The sequence below is a fragment of the Nannospalax galili genome, unplaced genomic scaffold (assembly GCF_000622305.1).
Source record: "Nannospalax galili isolate Female #2095 unplaced genomic scaffold, S.galili_v1.0 scaffold18, whole genome shotgun sequence".
NCBI classification, from domain to species: Eukaryota; Metazoa; Chordata; class Mammalia; order Rodentia; family Spalacidae; genus Nannospalax; species Nannospalax galili.
In genome coordinates, this window is record NW_008346548.1 from 10,991,685 (window position 1) to 11,008,358 (window position 16,674).

General features: G+C 44.1%; 1 protein-coding gene across 2 annotated transcripts in view; it reads right to left on the reverse strand.

The window, feature by feature from the left end:
- The window catches only part of Mylk (myosin light chain kinase), a 302,239-nt gene that overhangs the window by 131,358 nt on the left and 154,207 nt on the right, over positions 1–16,674 (reverse strand). For both annotated transcript variants that reach the window (XM_017800557.2, XM_029568164.1), the window contains exon 3: positions 9,511–9,718. In XM_017800557.2, coding sequence (XP_017656046.1) covers positions 9,511–9,718 — 208 coding nt within the window. The remainder of the gene's footprint in view (positions 1–9,510; positions 9,719–16,674) is intronic.

Genomic DNA, 16,674 nt, shown 5'->3' on the forward strand with positions numbered 1-16,674 from the left:
CTGGTTAGACACAGAGACTATATGTCTGAGAGATGCCCAGTATTAGGTGACATATCTACAGTTGAATCTCTATACCTAAGGCTCATAGAACATAGCAGAATAAGGGGTAGTGAGAAAACTAGTGTATCCAACTCTCACCAGTGAAGCTTCCTTATACAACAGAGTTCGGTGTACACAGGTCACAACTGGCCAACTTTTAAAGAATAAGAGACTGTAGAGTGTGTATCCCTGGCTAGGACTCTATATTGAACATCACCCATCCTTGGCTCAGGGACCACTGCAGAAGTGGGGGGAAGAAAGGCTGTAAGAGCCAGGGCTGGTTCATGAACACAGGGAAGCAGAGGCTTTCAGGCCACTGGAAGATTGCACATGTGAACTTGTGGCAATGGTGGCATCAAGCACAGGACCCATGCCAACTCAACTGAACAAGGGCCTAGAGGGGTGGAAAGAGATAGGTGGCGGGGTGACCCTAGACTGAGATCCATTGGAGGCTGGTTGCTGCTGGATAAGGGAGAGTAAGCATTGCACACAATCTCTGGATGGACTGACTGGACTCCAGCAGACAAATTTGCACCGAAGGGCATCTGGGTACAAATGCTTGCCTGGATAGGACTTACAATGTATGGTGGAGTGCATGGGGTCTGGTAGGGGAGATGGGGAAGGTATGGACAGGGGAGGGGGTCTGGGTTTGATTGCGAACTGTTGTATAAGAATACAGAAGCTCAGTAAAAAAAATTTTTAAAGGTGAAGAAAAGAAAAAAATGAGTAATGTGATCAGGACCATAAGGAGGAGCAAAGCTTCAGACAGCGTGTGGATGCAACTTATCACCCAAACAGGACTCTCAAAGCCAAAAGAGACACAATTAATAATTATGCCAGGGCAATAAAAGCAAATCCTGGCTGCTCCAGGAGAACTAGACAACAGTTAGCCTACCTGAGCCATCTTCAAAGTACCTCTTACAGACTGCTTCAAAGAGTGCATCTCCATTCTATTAGGGTTAAGTCCACTTCAGAGCACGTATTTCATTATGCCCCATGCCACCCAGAATTGAAGTTCACTACTAATCACACATGCATGTGGCTTCAATAATACATAAAGCCTTAATTACAATTAAGGAGTCAGAGAAGATAGTAAATTGAATCCGCTGTGTTTCAGTATATAACTGCTCAAGGACAACTGCCTGCAGCACCTTAGGAGACAGAGAGTGGCCAGTCTGTGTCAACTTGTATGTTTGGATTCCAAAATGAATGATCTGAAACCATACACCTTTAATCCCAGCATTTGGGAGGAAGAGGCAAGTGGATCTCTGTGAGATCAAGGCCAGCCTGGGATGGTCTACAATAGTGAGTTCCAGGCCAGCTGGGGTTACAATAGTGAGACCCTGTCTCAAAAAATAGGATGACACTGCATAAGCAGTACAGGAAAGCAAGGAATAAGATGGGTACCAGAATAAGTTGTTTTAGAATAAATAACAGAGCTGACATTATATAAAAATAAAAATAAATAACTTTAAAGGATAACATAGTAAGATAAAGGTGACTATATAGAGAAAATAGGGGGAAAAGACCTTAAGTATGATGTCAAAGCAATTTTTGGCATTATGCTACAGGATTGAGTAGTAAAAAGTGGTCACAGAAACCTTGTCTATGACTTAAAATTCTACCATTCAGTGAATGGCTTGAAGAAGGGAACAGTAATAATAACAAGCAATACAAGGAGATGTGTTGCTTCTGTAACTCAAAACTAGCTTCAATATGTAATCTTTTTATAACATAAATTTATCATTGTACCCCTAAAATGTAAAAAGACAGGTAGGAAGACAAAGAAATCAACAAGACATGTCTATTTCATGTGTCTCCATTAACTGAATACTACTTGGTTCTCACTCTGAGATATATGTACCTGTGTATGGAGTATAAATAAATATAATACTTGCATGTATATGAGCATGTATCCATAAAAGTTCTCCTTCATTAAGTAACAAGTGTTCATGGGATAAATTCTGCAATAATGTTGAAGTGATAGCTTCATGCCTTTGATGCTTCTCTCTACATACTGAACATTTCTTAAATTATTTAACTTGTTTTGTAACTTGAAATCGTTGGGTTGTTATTAAAGACTATGGAACCACTGACTTAAATCTTTGTGGGATTGTCCCAGAACAACTGTGAGGAACTGGAGGAAATCCTTGTCATGAAACATGTACTCCTGGTATTTGCCCATTAAATGCCCACAGCTTTCCCAACCACTGGGAAGCTAAAAGTCCCTATGAATCTCCCAAATGCCATCTAGAGAGTGTGGTGCTGTCTCCACTTAGAGCCACTGGCTTAAGAAACCCTCTGGAGAAATTCCTGGGATTTCATACTCTGATTGAATACTACACTTAATATTTAAGAAGAGGAAAGAAGAAGGAGAAAAGAATGACAGAAACTAAAGGCCGATGGAGTGTTCTACGTGGATAATATTTTTGCAAGAATTTGTCTCCTTTCTGCTCTTTTTGGTGCATTCTCCCTTTCTCTTGAGGGCTAGAATTTATTCGAGCATTTACTGTTATATTCATCTTTGGCTAATGTCTTATGTATCACAGAGATGGAGTCAGGACTACAGTATAGCTAAGGTTCCCAAGAGAGCTCCATTGTGAGTCAGACCCTGTGAGAGTCAGATGCCTAGTACTCAGCATTCTATAACTGATTAAAGAAAAAATACCACACACCTTTGCTTTTATGGAACTTGCAGTCTAGTGGGGAAGAAAGACATTTAAAAACACTTATTTGTCATTTAAACACCATTAAATTTGGATATGAAGGTAGGGGAGACCGAGTGCTTGGAAAAGCACTTAATCTGCTCCCAGGGGAGATGAGGGAGGGCATCGTGAGGCAGTCATGTCCAGTTGAGACCAGAAGAGGACCAAGATTTTAGGACTGAATGGGGAGAAGTGCAGCCTGGCAAAGGCAGGGTAGAACATGAGAGAGCTCTCGGCACCTTGGGAGAACTGGAAGGTCTGTGTGGTTGCAAGTCAGCTGGCAAAGAGGGGGCTGGAGAAGTAAGTAAGAGTCAAATCACACTTGGGGCCTTGCTGAGGACTGGGTGTTTCAGCCAACAGTAAACCATGGGATGATTCAAAGGGAAAGAGTGATCAAATCTGGCATGCAGTTTTAAAAGGTATTTTAAATAATAATGTGGACACTGGAGCGAGGGCAAGCAGAATTAGGAAGACCAACAGGAACTTTTGCAACAGGTAAGTGACCGTGATGGCAATCAGGACCTGGATGTCACTGGGGATGGAACAAAAGGACAAATGAGAGCTGTGTAGGAGATGGTACAGCAGGACCTGGTGATAGCTGGAGGAAGGACAGGAAGGGAGCACTAGGGGATGGCTCTGAGGTTGTTCAGCTGCCCTATCTACTAAGGAGATGTAGTTTGTTACCCACAGTCTTCTTGGTGCTATCAACGTCTTAAATAAACATTAAAGGGCCTCTGCCAAGGGTTTTCTGTTGTACTGTAAACTGAGCTTTATTCTATACAACTGTTCATTCTAGTCTCTAGCCGCACATGGAACTTTGGGGTTCCCTGGCATAGCCCACTCTTACTGGAACAAACACATGCGCATTGTTCTTACACTATGATGCTCAGTAACAAGTTCATCCCGCCATGGAGGTTAAAGGTCAGCTCCCAAGCCAGACCTTTCAGGAGTTCTGTTTGGGGCTCCAGGAAACTGACACTAAACAATTCTTCCTTAAGGGGTAGATATAAAATATATACTTCTTAAAGATGAACTATTTCCTGGTCATCCACGGATGGGCAAAGTAGTTATACACATCCTATTCAATGAATTCAAAAGAGTAGCCATGTTAAGTTTTGTATTGTAAGGGGGAATAGTTCAGTAATTCCCTGCAAGTGATTTCTTGACTTCCATTAAGTGCTCTGTAAAATAACTGAGATGTTGAGCAGAAAGAAAATAGTTTATTTTCTTTAGAGTCTTCTTTTAAAGGCCAAGATTCCAGGCATCATATATTACTTCTCTGGACTTTCTACTGTAATATCCAAATAACACTAAGCCCAGGGGCAAGTATTCCCTGCAAGCCTAAGTCATAAACCTAATCTCACCAATTTACTAGAACGCCATCAAAGAAGAATGTATGTTTAATCTGAGACACTCTCCTTTTCGGTGTGATATATTAGCCATTTGACAGCCACCTCCTGTGCAGGTGTTAGGTTGGAAGTCATCCACTAGCAAAGACAGGACATGGGAAAGTCATCTTAAGCAGATCCCTGGAGCAATTCATTGCACTAACAAGCAACTCATTATTTGGGGCGGGGGGAACCTTGCAAAATGATGGTGTATGAAAAACTAATGAAACATTTGAAAAAGAAGCAATCTGGATAGTTGCAATAACTCCATATGTTCAGGGAAAAGGTCCAGGTTAAAAGCCTCCATGAGACAAAGGTAAGCACACAGTATACCTTTAGTTGTGGCTAAAGAGAGCAGGTCATCCTGAGAGCTATGTGCAATTATGGAACTATAAAAGGAGCAAAAGTAGGTGGATTTAATCCAGTCTACTTCCTTTACGAGCATCAAGCTCAGGCCTTCTATAGCCTCCTCCCAATATGTCCATCAGCTTCATTTCCCACAGTTCTCTGCTCCCACCTGTCTATTCCCCAGCTCTGAGCTCACCCTTCCCTCCCCCAGGCCTCTTTCTACCTCCCTCGCATCCTCACCATCTGAATCATTTCTGCTGTCTGTATCCAACACACTTATCTAGGATTGGCTCTTCCTCCAAGAATACATCACAGATGATCCCAGCTCCCAGGGTCTCAGTCCCTAAACTTACAAATCTGATGTGGCTACCATTTGGCAAATGAATCTACACTGCCTTATTATAGGGGCCATACTTTCATTTAGTATTTAGTGTGCTTAGGTTTCATCTGCCTAATGGAAAGGGTCTTGGAGAGAGGATTGGATGAAGGATCCTGCCTTCCATGCAATACCACAAAAGGCCAGCACTTTGTATACATGCCCTGATGTTGAATCTTAATTGCAACATAATAATGAACTATGAGGTCAAGAAAGTCAGTCTCTCAAGGGCAATGGCCCAGTTCACTTGCTCTTAAAGCTCCAACACAAAGTCTGCATATTCAGCAAAATAAAATGAATGAAGGAGAATTGGGAAGAGCCTAAATCCACAAAAGGCCAAGGGGAGAGGCGAGAGGAAGGGGAGGACTCAGAGATGGGGAGGAAAGAAAGCACCAAACCAAGGCAAGAATCACAGTTGGCCAGCAGGGGGTGGGGGTGGGGGAGAGGGGTGGTCTGCATATTCTGGAGGGAAGAAGGGAGAAAGGCAGGGGAAGATGAAAATGAACCGGGGAAAGAGTCAAGGTGAAGGAGGTCCGGTAGAAAGTGAGAACAAGTAATCTGTTACTGACTTTTGTGTGTGTGGGGGCTGAGTGGGTTTCCGAGAAAGCAGTCTTCAAAGCACAGCTATTTCACAGCAAACAAACCTCATTCCATCACATTCACATTGTTAACTTTGATGAGACAGGAAAGGACAAAAACTTAAGAGCATTTCAGGATTCTGCCTGGATTTAAAAAACAAAAATAGGGCATATAACCTTAAAAAGGAAAAGCCTGATAGATGAGAAATTGTTTATAAAGAGCACAACGGGGAAATACGGAGGTCTTTCAGAAGGATAGAGAAATTAGATAAAAACAAAAGAAGCAAGGAGGAAATGATGAAAGGAGAGTGTGGCAGACATCATAAAGGAAGAATATAAGGTGGTTAAACTCAGCTGATACAAACAGATATGGGCTTAAAATAACACAACGCCATCAGTCCAATCCACTGTGAAGATAAAAGTGACCTGAGAACTCTGTCCTTGAAAAGAGTGGTGGCTTTAAAAGATACCACAGGAGCACTTACCACAAATTCAAAATCACTCTAGAGTGCAGTGCTCTAGAGTTACACCAGAGGTCACCTGGGCCACTTCCTGAAATTCCAGGAACCTTCTGCTGTCACATTCTAGGTGGCCTTTAAGATGGCTCCCTCTTCTTCTCTCATAGTCAAGAGGCTTGATTTGCATTATAGCCGAATCTCTTGGCTGTGAATCGAATCCCTCCTGAATACTCAAGTGTGGTCTGTGGAGCAGCAGCAGGGTGGTACCTAGGGGTTGGCTGAACTTCAGCCTCTCGGGTTCTGTTCCACACCCTGGAATCAGCATGTGTTAGCAAGATTCTGCAGGGAATACATGTGTGCATATGCCCTCACCCATCCTGTAACATTGGTGAGCCATCTGAAGTTCAGATCTCCTCTGGGCCTACAGTTTAACTAAACAGGGGCCCTGAGCATATGTCCCTGGAGGTAGCCTTCTACTACCAAAAGTCATTTAATGACTGGTTCCTCAAATTCAGATCACCATTGCTCCCCACTTGGACACCCCTGCTACTCCATCTCATACTTCAGACTTACTCTGTGAGTATGATGGTCCAGGGCTACTCATCACCTGCTCACCTTCATGGGTTTCTTTTAATTTTTCTGTGTAAACCTTGTTTATTCTTATTCAGTTGGGAGCTGCTAGAACTGTGCTGTCCAAAATAGCAGCCATCAGTCACATGTGCTTACTGAGCACTCAAAATACAGCTAGTCTGATTTCAGATATGCTCTAAGATACTAAAGAATATAAGGTAGTTCAGTAATAATTTTTGTATTGGTTATACACTGAAGTGGTAAAAGTTTGTATATGTTGGGTTAAATAAAATAGTTTATTAAAATTAATTTCACCGGATGAAAAAATGTAGCCATATAATGTATACACACACACATACACACGATCACACATATGGCCCACTTTATGTTGCTACTGGACATTGACACAAGAGAACAGGCCTGTGGCCCCAGCACTAGAGAAGAAGCTCCCAAAGGACAAGCCACTTCCTTGCTCTGCTCTGAGCCTCGGTGGCCTGGAGGTGGCAGGGGCCAGATCTGGCTTCTGAGAGCCCTTCCAGGGCGTGGACCATGGCTGTTTGCCTCTGTGTGAGGCCTTGTGTAACTACATGGTCCTGTTACTCAGTGTCTGTTCTCATGGAGGACACTGTGTGCTCCTTAGTGCTCACTGCCAAACTGGAAGTCAGGAGAGAAGGCTTTCTTTTTTACAGACTTCCCTCTGTAAGTAGTTCTAAGGATGCTAATAACCCCAGCTCAGATCATCACCAGACATCACTTCCTGTTTGTCAGTGGCTATACTGATCCTTACACCACCTTGTGTAAAGCCCTCCAACTTACAGGAAAAGAAAGCTGACTCAGAAAAGGTTTATTTCCTGATAGAAATCAATAGCATTAAAACAACCAAGGCCATTTGGCTTTCTTCCTATTGCACAACACTGCCTCCTAAAGGGTTAAAAAGGATCCACATATAAATTATGCTCTTAATTCCAGGACCTTTGTTCTGTCCAGGGAAGTGGTAGTAGGTAAAGCACAGCACAGACAGTTGCAGGGGAGTCAGGTGGGCTTCTAGATTCCCTTTGTGAAGGTCCGTGCGGGCTTGTCAGGGCTGACAACTTCTCCATGGCAGGGCATGATGAACAGATCCTTCCAGGACCCAAACACCTCAGCTCAAGCAGGCTTCTGATGCCAGCTGGAGGCAGAATCCACACAGGCTCCCTTTCCTGACTTAAAAGCATAACACATCTTAAATACCTGGGCCCATCTTGCCCAATTAAAACAAAGAGGTGGGATGGAGTCTAGAATGGGCCTTGTCTTGCTCTTTTGTAGTTGTCCCACCTCTTTTTACTCCTGTCATGCCCTGAAAATGTTCCCACTTGGTTGTTTCATCAGATCCAGTTTCTTGAACAATAGGAATTTAGAAGGCTTCCAAGTTATCTCAGTTTTATGTAATTCTTCTGCACTCCCAACATACCTGCCCCCCCGCCCCCCGTCTTCTTTAATATGGAACATAGGAAAAAAGGGCTAACCACACTGCAGAGAGCTTGGGAGTCAAACCTATTGTTCTGCAGAACAAGGTCCAGAGGTTTCAAGTCACATATCTGATTTGCAAAAATTGGGATCAGGACTTTGGACGGTGACTCATAACTCAGCACTCTCTCCTTTCTGGGCTCCAAACAGGAAATTTAAAAAGAGATAGGGTAATTTTTGCTCCTGGGACTTAACTCAAAGTTTGAACTTTGAAATCAGATAGTATAGGGGACAGTGTAACACCAGCATGGTTTTTGACAAGTTCGTCCTGAGACTGACCGGGAGCCACTTTCTGTCTGGAATGCCCCAGCCACAGGCACTTGAAGGTCATTAAAATGAACGAATCACTTAGTTAAGGAATTAAAGCGAAGCATCCAAAGTATAAGCACTGCTCTGTGGGACAGCCTGTGTGTCCTGCCATGTTGTGGGTAAACAGGGGAAAGAGGGCAAGAAAGAAGTGGCCACTGGCCCTGGTGTGCCGTCCCTTCTAGGACCTTCTAAGGCTACCTTAACCCTCCACTTTTATTGCTTGCAGAGGGTATCTCCTGAAGTGAGGTTAGGAGGATAGTCTTCTGAAAAAAGACTGTATAGTTTATAACCTCCCAGAAAGGCCTTGGAAGGGTCTAGGGAAACTTGTCTTACTTCTGAGGGCTGGCAGACCCCTGTCCTTCTAGACATCAAACCCTTGAGCATCATCAGTCAGTGGCCTGATCTGGGATGTTCTTCCCAGTGGGGCAGCTTCAGCCTGCTAGGACTATACCAGTGGCAAAATCCCAGTATTATTTATAGCCAAATGTTTCTCCTAGATGCTTTTAAGTTAGGATTTAAGTACAGAAGAAGAAAAAAGACAAAATAACTCATCATTATAGTATCAATACACAGTATATTTTTCTGAGTTACACAATAGTTTTATAATGGGCATGCATTACTTCATGATGCTTCTAATGATGATAAATTATTTCCATTCATCCCCAAATTAATGAGTATTGACAGTATTGACCTGTACAGGGAATGTTCCAGAAAGCAGAGAAATAGCAATAGATAAAATGAAACCCCTGTGTCCCAGAGCAGTGTGGTGGGTATTGAGAGTGAGAAGCCTAGAAGAAAAGCCAGGAGGGAGCTGTCAGGAAGGGGAGTTGAGGCTGGTGATCAGAAAGAAGTTCTCTAAGTACAAGACATTTGAGCAGAGGCCTGGAGGACATAGTACAAGTCAGGTGAGGTACTAGAGAAAGAGCTCTTTGGGTAGGAGACACAGGGTGAACTCCTGAGGTCTTGCCAAGGGAGAGCAAGGCATGACCATAGTGAGGTGAGCAGGTGAGGAGATGAGAGATGGGTCTGTGCTAGGTTCGGTAGGCCTTCACAAGGTCACCATAAGGGCCTGGTTTTAGTCACGGGAAGGCTGAAGCATGAGCCTGGACAGTCCTGGGTCCAAAGCTGGGGTGTGCTTTCTCTTTTAGGCCTCTGAGGGGGTTGAAGCAGCAGCAGCAGCAGACTCTAGGGAACTGGCAGTTCAGTTCCCAACAGACGCCTCCTGGTACTCACCTTCCACGGTCAGCTCCACTGTTACCTGGCGTGTACCACTGCCACTGCTGACTTCACAGGTATACTTTCCTTTGTCCTCCTCACGGACAGTGTGAATTATAAGGCTGAAAGTCCCCCGCACTCCACAATCCAGCAAGAAGCGGCCCCCATTAGTGATGGTCTGCCCTTTCCTGTGCCATGTCACCTGGGGTTCAGGGTAGCCCCGGACCTACAAGAAAAGAAAGAGTAAGTGCTATTTCATGAGCACTCACGGTGGCCATATCGTTCAAAGTACACAGCTGCTATACAATGCATGTACACACACACACACACACACACACACACACAGAATATAATCTCAATCATTTGAGCAGGCTCGTACACACCTGTAATTGCAGCACTTGGTAGGTAGAGGCAGGAAGATGAGGAGTTCAAGATGATTCTCAGTTACATAAAAGTTCAAGGCCAGCTTGGGTTATGTGAGACCCTGTATGAACTCCTTCCCCCAGATCTCCAGAACTGAAACATTGATTATAAGCTGGAAAAGTTGTCTTTTTTGCTATTTTGGGCTAACTAAGTCACTGAGAGGAATTACACCCCATTTTCCTTACAGTTTCCTGTGGCTACTAGAAAAGACGATGCCTCGTGCACGCCTTCCACGGCATTTCCCGGGAAGCTCCGCACTCGTGCTCTGCCTCTCTAACAACAGTCTCTGTGAGTGCTAAGTGTTCAGTACTGTTAAAAGTACTTGACTCATTCAAGACTTAGAGCAACTTATTCAGATAGACCAGCTTTCAAAAGAGGGGGAAATGTGCAGGCAAATTCCAACCTAAGAATCCCCTTTGAGGGGCTGGAGAGATGCTCAGCAGTTAACTGCATGGCCTGCTCTTGCAGAGGAGCAGAGTTTTATTTCCAGCAACCATGTTGGGTGGCTTACAACCACCTGTTACTCCAGCTCCAGGGGATTTGATTTGATGCCCTCCTCTGGATTCCAAGCACCTGTACTGACATATGTACAGACCCCCACACAGACAAACACAAATACACATAATTAAATATGAAAGAATTCCCTTTGAGTTTCAGATAAGAAAGTTCCCCAAGTGTCTTTGAACACCTGAAACTCAAGAGAACCGTAAGAATGGACCTATTGTCAGAGGACCAGGTCTCAGTCCAGCTCACCCTTGTTCAGTGAGGACCCAGAATTTGGCAACTTCAGCACTGAAAAAGATACAGAAGACAGCATAGATGCCTCCTGAGAAGAGAATTGTTTGAGCTACAAAGTATTACAGCAATAGCTTAATATTTATCATGCCTCTACTCGAAGGCAAAAGAGACTGGTTCAGGTGAAGCAGTCTGCAGCACGACCCCACACACTGGGGTCTGGCCCTCCCTGCAAGTTCAGAGTGCTGTTATGTGGGCATGCAGAGTAACATGCATGTGCTCCTGCGGATCCACATACAGGTCCTTCCCTAAGTATTCTAAGAGGGAAAAGCACTGTGTTAGCAACAGGAGCTGCCTTTTGCCTTTTGTGGTGCTGGAGATTGAAGCCAGGGCCTTGCATGAGTACCACCCAGCCTCAGAGTTATCTTGTACAGTTAAGTCTCCTCCTCAATCCTTCTGCTCCCACCACCTCAGTAGCTATAAGCATTCAGATTTTTTTCCCAAGCAAGGAAATCTTGAATCCCAGGTTTTTTAAAAACAAAAAACAAAACACAAACACTACTACCACCACTACCACTACCACTACTACTACTACCACCATCACCACCATCACCACCATCACCACTACCACCACCACCACCACCACCACCACCACCACCACCACCCTACTACCATCACTACAACCACCACCACCAGCACCAGCACCACTACCACCACTACTACCACCACCAACAGCAAAGCAATAAAAAGCAATTCAACAGTCCCCCTTTGGTTAAACTCGCAAACCTGCCTTTCCATTCTCACGAATGTATACTTAGGCTTCAATGGAAAAGAAAAAATAAAACTGCAAATCAATATTATTCATCTTATATGTGATTTCTACAAACAGAAAAATCTCCTTTCTATAAGAATCTAACTGCTCGTGACAGAAATGGATCACCTGTGAGGATATGTCTCAGTGCTGAAGTTAAGTCTCCCCCCAAAAATGTTACCCAGGCTCAAGGCCATGGTGGGCTCACCAGAGCAAGGGTTTCTGACCTTAGGTTGAAAAGGGTAAAGGTAACCATATCCACCTGAGTATATGAGGCCTCATAGTTACAACACAAAACCAGGGGGGGCAGCAGGTGTCTCTGGGTAAGACGTGGGACTCTCCCCCCGCCACCCTTTTAGTTAATGCTCTCATTCCTGCTGTTTCCGGAAAAGAAAAAAAAACTCACTTGGCCTTTGTAAAATAGAAAAAAGTACAAAATGTGTACCTTTCCATTAATCTGTTGTTAATGAATGTAGAGCCACTCACTAATTTTTTGATATAAAAGACCTCCACAAATAAGCATTTTGTGTGTTTGAAGGTGGCCCACATCATGCTCCCATACCAACCTTCATCATCTTGTAGATTTAATCTTGTTACAAAGGCTCATACAAAGGAGCATCAGACATCAACTGCCCTGTTAAAACATTCTTCTTCCTGCTTTTTAGAAAAAAAGCAAGGAAACCCCTGGGAGGCTGGTCACGTGTGAATTTCAAACCCTGTTTATCTTCTGCACCCTGTTAGGCAAGGCTAGCCCATCTTCCTGAAGATAATCCCAGCCTCCCATCAGCTTCAGAGAAAAGGGGCCCAGCCCTGCAACCAGGAGAAGATAAATCATTAATGGCACCCAGGGTGCCCCAGCATTCCAGAAGCAAGCTGGCCCCCTGCAGCAGGCCGATCCAAGGCATCAATGATTAACTGGGAAGGTCCAAGTATTCCAGACCTCAGGGACATGATCCTTTGGTGTTTTTCCTTCTTTCCTTCTCATTGTCTACGCATATCCCAAAGTTACCTCTGAAATGCCTTATTAGAATAAATATTTCAATATTTTTAAAGATACTGAAACTGACATCACTTAAGAAAGTCACAGTTTGCAAAAGATACTTTTATAGCTCTTGGATGCAAAGAAAAGGAAGGGCTGTATGATCTTGCTCAGTTGCAAGGTCTGAATGATTTGTGATGTCAATACTTGTCTTCCCACTATGAAAAAAGTTTGTTCAAGCACTCCATAACATTACCTAAAAATTGTTCAGGCTAAAGGCATCCCTTTTCACTACGGTCTGCCCCCTGTGCTGGGGCCCCAATAGGGATGATGGAAAGTCTTCACTCACATTCTTGGGATGCACGAAGGGCATCTTCTTTGATTAAGAAGTCACATCTGGTATTTTTGAAATCAGGATCTTTGAGAGCACAGTCAAAACCCACAGATATTAGTTTGCAGAGGACCTTCACATACGGAATCTCACTTGACTCTCACAACATTATGAGGGAGGGAGGGAGGGATCTTGGGTTGGATACTGTTGTAGTATGCCTTCCTCTGAGCATTACTGGGCAACATCTTCATGGAAACAGCTATGATTGCTATCTAGAGACCACTGAGGCTATTGATTGTTGATGTTCACTAATAGGAGAGGTGGGGAGGGTCATTGAACCCTCACCTGAGATTACTGCCACTCCTTACTGAACCTCCCTGCTGTTGGTATGTAATTCTGCCCTAATGCATAAGGCCTTGTGGTCTTGGGTGGTACTGGAGTATAAAGGCTGTGGAAAGTTAAATGAAGTGGGGACTCCTATGCAGCTATGGGGAAGTTGTCATCCATGATGAAGTGACTTTCCAGTGGTGTGGCTGTTTTGGGGTCCCTCATACTCACCCATGTAAGTAAGCCCCATAAACCAATGAGTTCATTGATTCTCCAAGTTGGACTCTGGTGGAATTTTACTTTGGCTTTTGCTTGGTATTCTATAAGGAGAGGGTAGATCTTTGTTTAGGTTTCCCCAGGGAAAGAATTCCTACAATAGCTACCCTAAAGCAGGGCCTGTTTGTGAACACTTATCACCCCAGAAGAGATGGGAACAGACCTAGACTTTGATGGATACCCATGATGCCAATTGTAATGTCAGAGGGGAGTGGACAGTTAGCCAGTCATCTTCCATTGCAGATAGGGTGGCACGTCTAGAACCACAGTTTTGGTCTCCAATTTCAGAGGTTGCCTCCAGACCTCATTGACCTCATTATAAATTCCTGGATTTGGTGAGATACGTTTTATAGAACCCAAAGAGGCAATGAATGTCTATTTCTAACAGCCACTCTTAGATGTTAAAGCAATATCTCCTTTCCACTTTTGGGAAACTCCAAAGGGTTCACAAAAGATCTGGTCATGCTATAAGCAAGTCATGGGTTGTCCCCTCATATTCAGAGTAGGACAAAATCGGGGCTCATGACATCTGAAGAGAGTAAGGGTGGAACAAAGGAGACTGTGAGGCAGGCCTCAGTGCCTGGGCCTGGCCAGGCTTCCTGGCCTGTCTGGACTACGATTCCTCTGTCACTGAAGAGAAAATTGCACTTGGTATCTAGGGTTCCTTCTGTCTTGCAGTATGGTTTTAAGTGGTGACCCACTTAGTTCTTGAGGGAGGTTCTTTCCTCTATCTTCATTTTCTTCTGGGCCTAACCCACATCCTTGCTGTCCTCTAATCCTCTATATGGGAAAAGCAAGTGACCACAGGAGGAATGTTCACGAATATAAAGGGGCAGCCCTCACTTTTCACCATAATGAGTTTTTGGAACTGGTCCCAAAGAGGGTCATTCTGAAGAGAATCATATTTTTGCCACCGTAACCACATTTAATTGGAGGTTGTGTTCTTGAACAGAAGCCCAGTATCAAATAAATCAGGGGTATAACCAACAACTTGTCATGAAAATAAAATTATAGTAGCCATAATCCTATAATAATTTTAAATAGTAAGACTGTGCTCCAGCTTAATAAAATGTCCTAAAAAACCTTTATGGCCTCAGAAGGCCTTTGAGGAGAAGGAGGGCTCCTGAGAGTGTGGATGGTCAAGGAGAAAGCAATGCTGCTGGCAGCCAGTGTCTCCCTGATCTGACTCACTTTTCAGAACCTAGTGCAATCTTGGGATTCATTCAGTGACTAAAGGAGACCATTCTCCCAGGCACCAGGCTTTTGGGTTTCCTCTGACATGTTGAGAATACTCAACCCATTCTTCATTTCTCAGGGTAGGCCTCCCAAGCTTGACCCCAGAGCAGTGGCAATATATTTGACCCTGTACCTGCTCCCAGACTCTAAGCCACATATCTGCCTTCTCTGAGCTTGGTGCACAGCAGAAAAGGATGATTCTGCAAAGATGATGAACCTCTGTGTGTCTTCTGATCCTGGCAGGGGCTGGCCCTGTGCACATACTGCCCACACAGCTGCAGGGCACAGCTGTGGCAGCCTGTCAGCCTGATTGTTAGCCAGAGCTGGGCAGGAAGAGGGAACTGAGGCTTTGCCCACATCTGGGATGGAGGGAGGCCAAAAGGAGAGAAGCCAGGATTGGGTACAGGCCAGGGAGAAACAGACTACCTGGCAAGATTCTGGGGACCAAGAAAACACACACACACAAACAAACACACACACACACACACACACACACACACACACATACACACACACACACGTGCATGCACGCAAAGTCAAGCAATGTGCTGAGGAATCTTCAGAGCCAGAAACAGTAGGCTCAAAGGGGTGTCAGTAGGTAGGTATAAGATTGCTGAGTAATTAATGGATGCTGGGGAAGTTTGAAGCTAAGGTGGGGCAGGCAAAGCCTTCTCAATGTGACCTCTCTGGAGGTTGACACAGCCTATTTCCCAACATGGCTGCCACCTGTGGCACTGCACTCTGAACTCTGCACCCTGTTACAACGCATCCATACCTTTGAAACAAAACAACCTGCTCACTAACCTGCTCAGGCTATCCTTGAACTCACTCTGTAGCCCAAGAATACCTTGAATTTGTGATCCTCCTGCCTCATTCCCAAGTAGCTAGGATTACAGGCCTGTGCCACCAATCTAAGCATGTGTGTTTATAACACATAAATTATCCTATGATCAAAGCCAGGAACAGTACTGGTGATTGAGAACTGGAGAACAGGGACTTCCATCCCCAGGACTCCCCAGCATCATACCATCTTAGCTCTCAGACTTCTTCTGATCAAAGGGATCATATCCATCCTGGATCTGTGTGCCCCTCTAGTATTGGCAGGGTGAGTTACTCCCTGACATTTCAGCTCTCAGCCCAGCCTGGACCTCTGAGAGCCTTCCCTATCCCAGACATATGTTCCTGAACTCTGTACCTGAGACCTCCCTGCACCCCACCATCTGTGCTCTGTGTGCCCCAGACCTGTGAACTTCTACCCTAACCTGCCAGCCAACCTGTTTACCTAGCATCCCCCATCTCATCCTGATGATCCAGGACCCTGTGCAGTCAATGCTGGAATATCAACCATAAAATTGCACCTATCTCTAGCTGAACTTCTTTCATACTAATTGTACATCAACATAAAGTGGGCCCCAAACTGAACACCAAAGACTACTCAGCTAGGCCATAGCTTGACAAGTTGGGGAAACAACACACAAAATACAAACATTCAACAAGGATAGATTACTTACCTATACCATGGAACACCACTATACATGTCCACATGCCCAGGACTCAGGGAAAAAACACAAACAACATGAATAACCACAATAATATGGCTACTACAAAAATTAACAACCACATCAGAATGTTTTCTGAGAATGACAGCCAAGTGAATGCACAAGACAATGATTTCAAAATAGCAACTATCAATGTTACAGGAACTCAAAGAGGCTATGAATAGCAAACTGAATGAAGACTGTGAAAACACAGTTGAATTAAATAACTAAAACAAAAACATGAAACTAGAATTCAATAAAGAGACAGAATCTCTGAAGAAAAGCCAATCTGAAATAAAACTTGAAACAGAAAAACTCAGGAACTCAAAAAGTTTAGAGACTGTTATACTAAGTGAAGTAACACAGACTCAGAAAAAAAATCGACATTAGAGACTGAAGTGAAGTAACACAGACTCAGAAAAAAAATCGACATATGTCCTCCCTCATATGTGGATCCTAGAACCAGACTCTGATAAACAAGTATGCAACCAGACATAACTACAGAAACCAGGATAAAGGATAATGG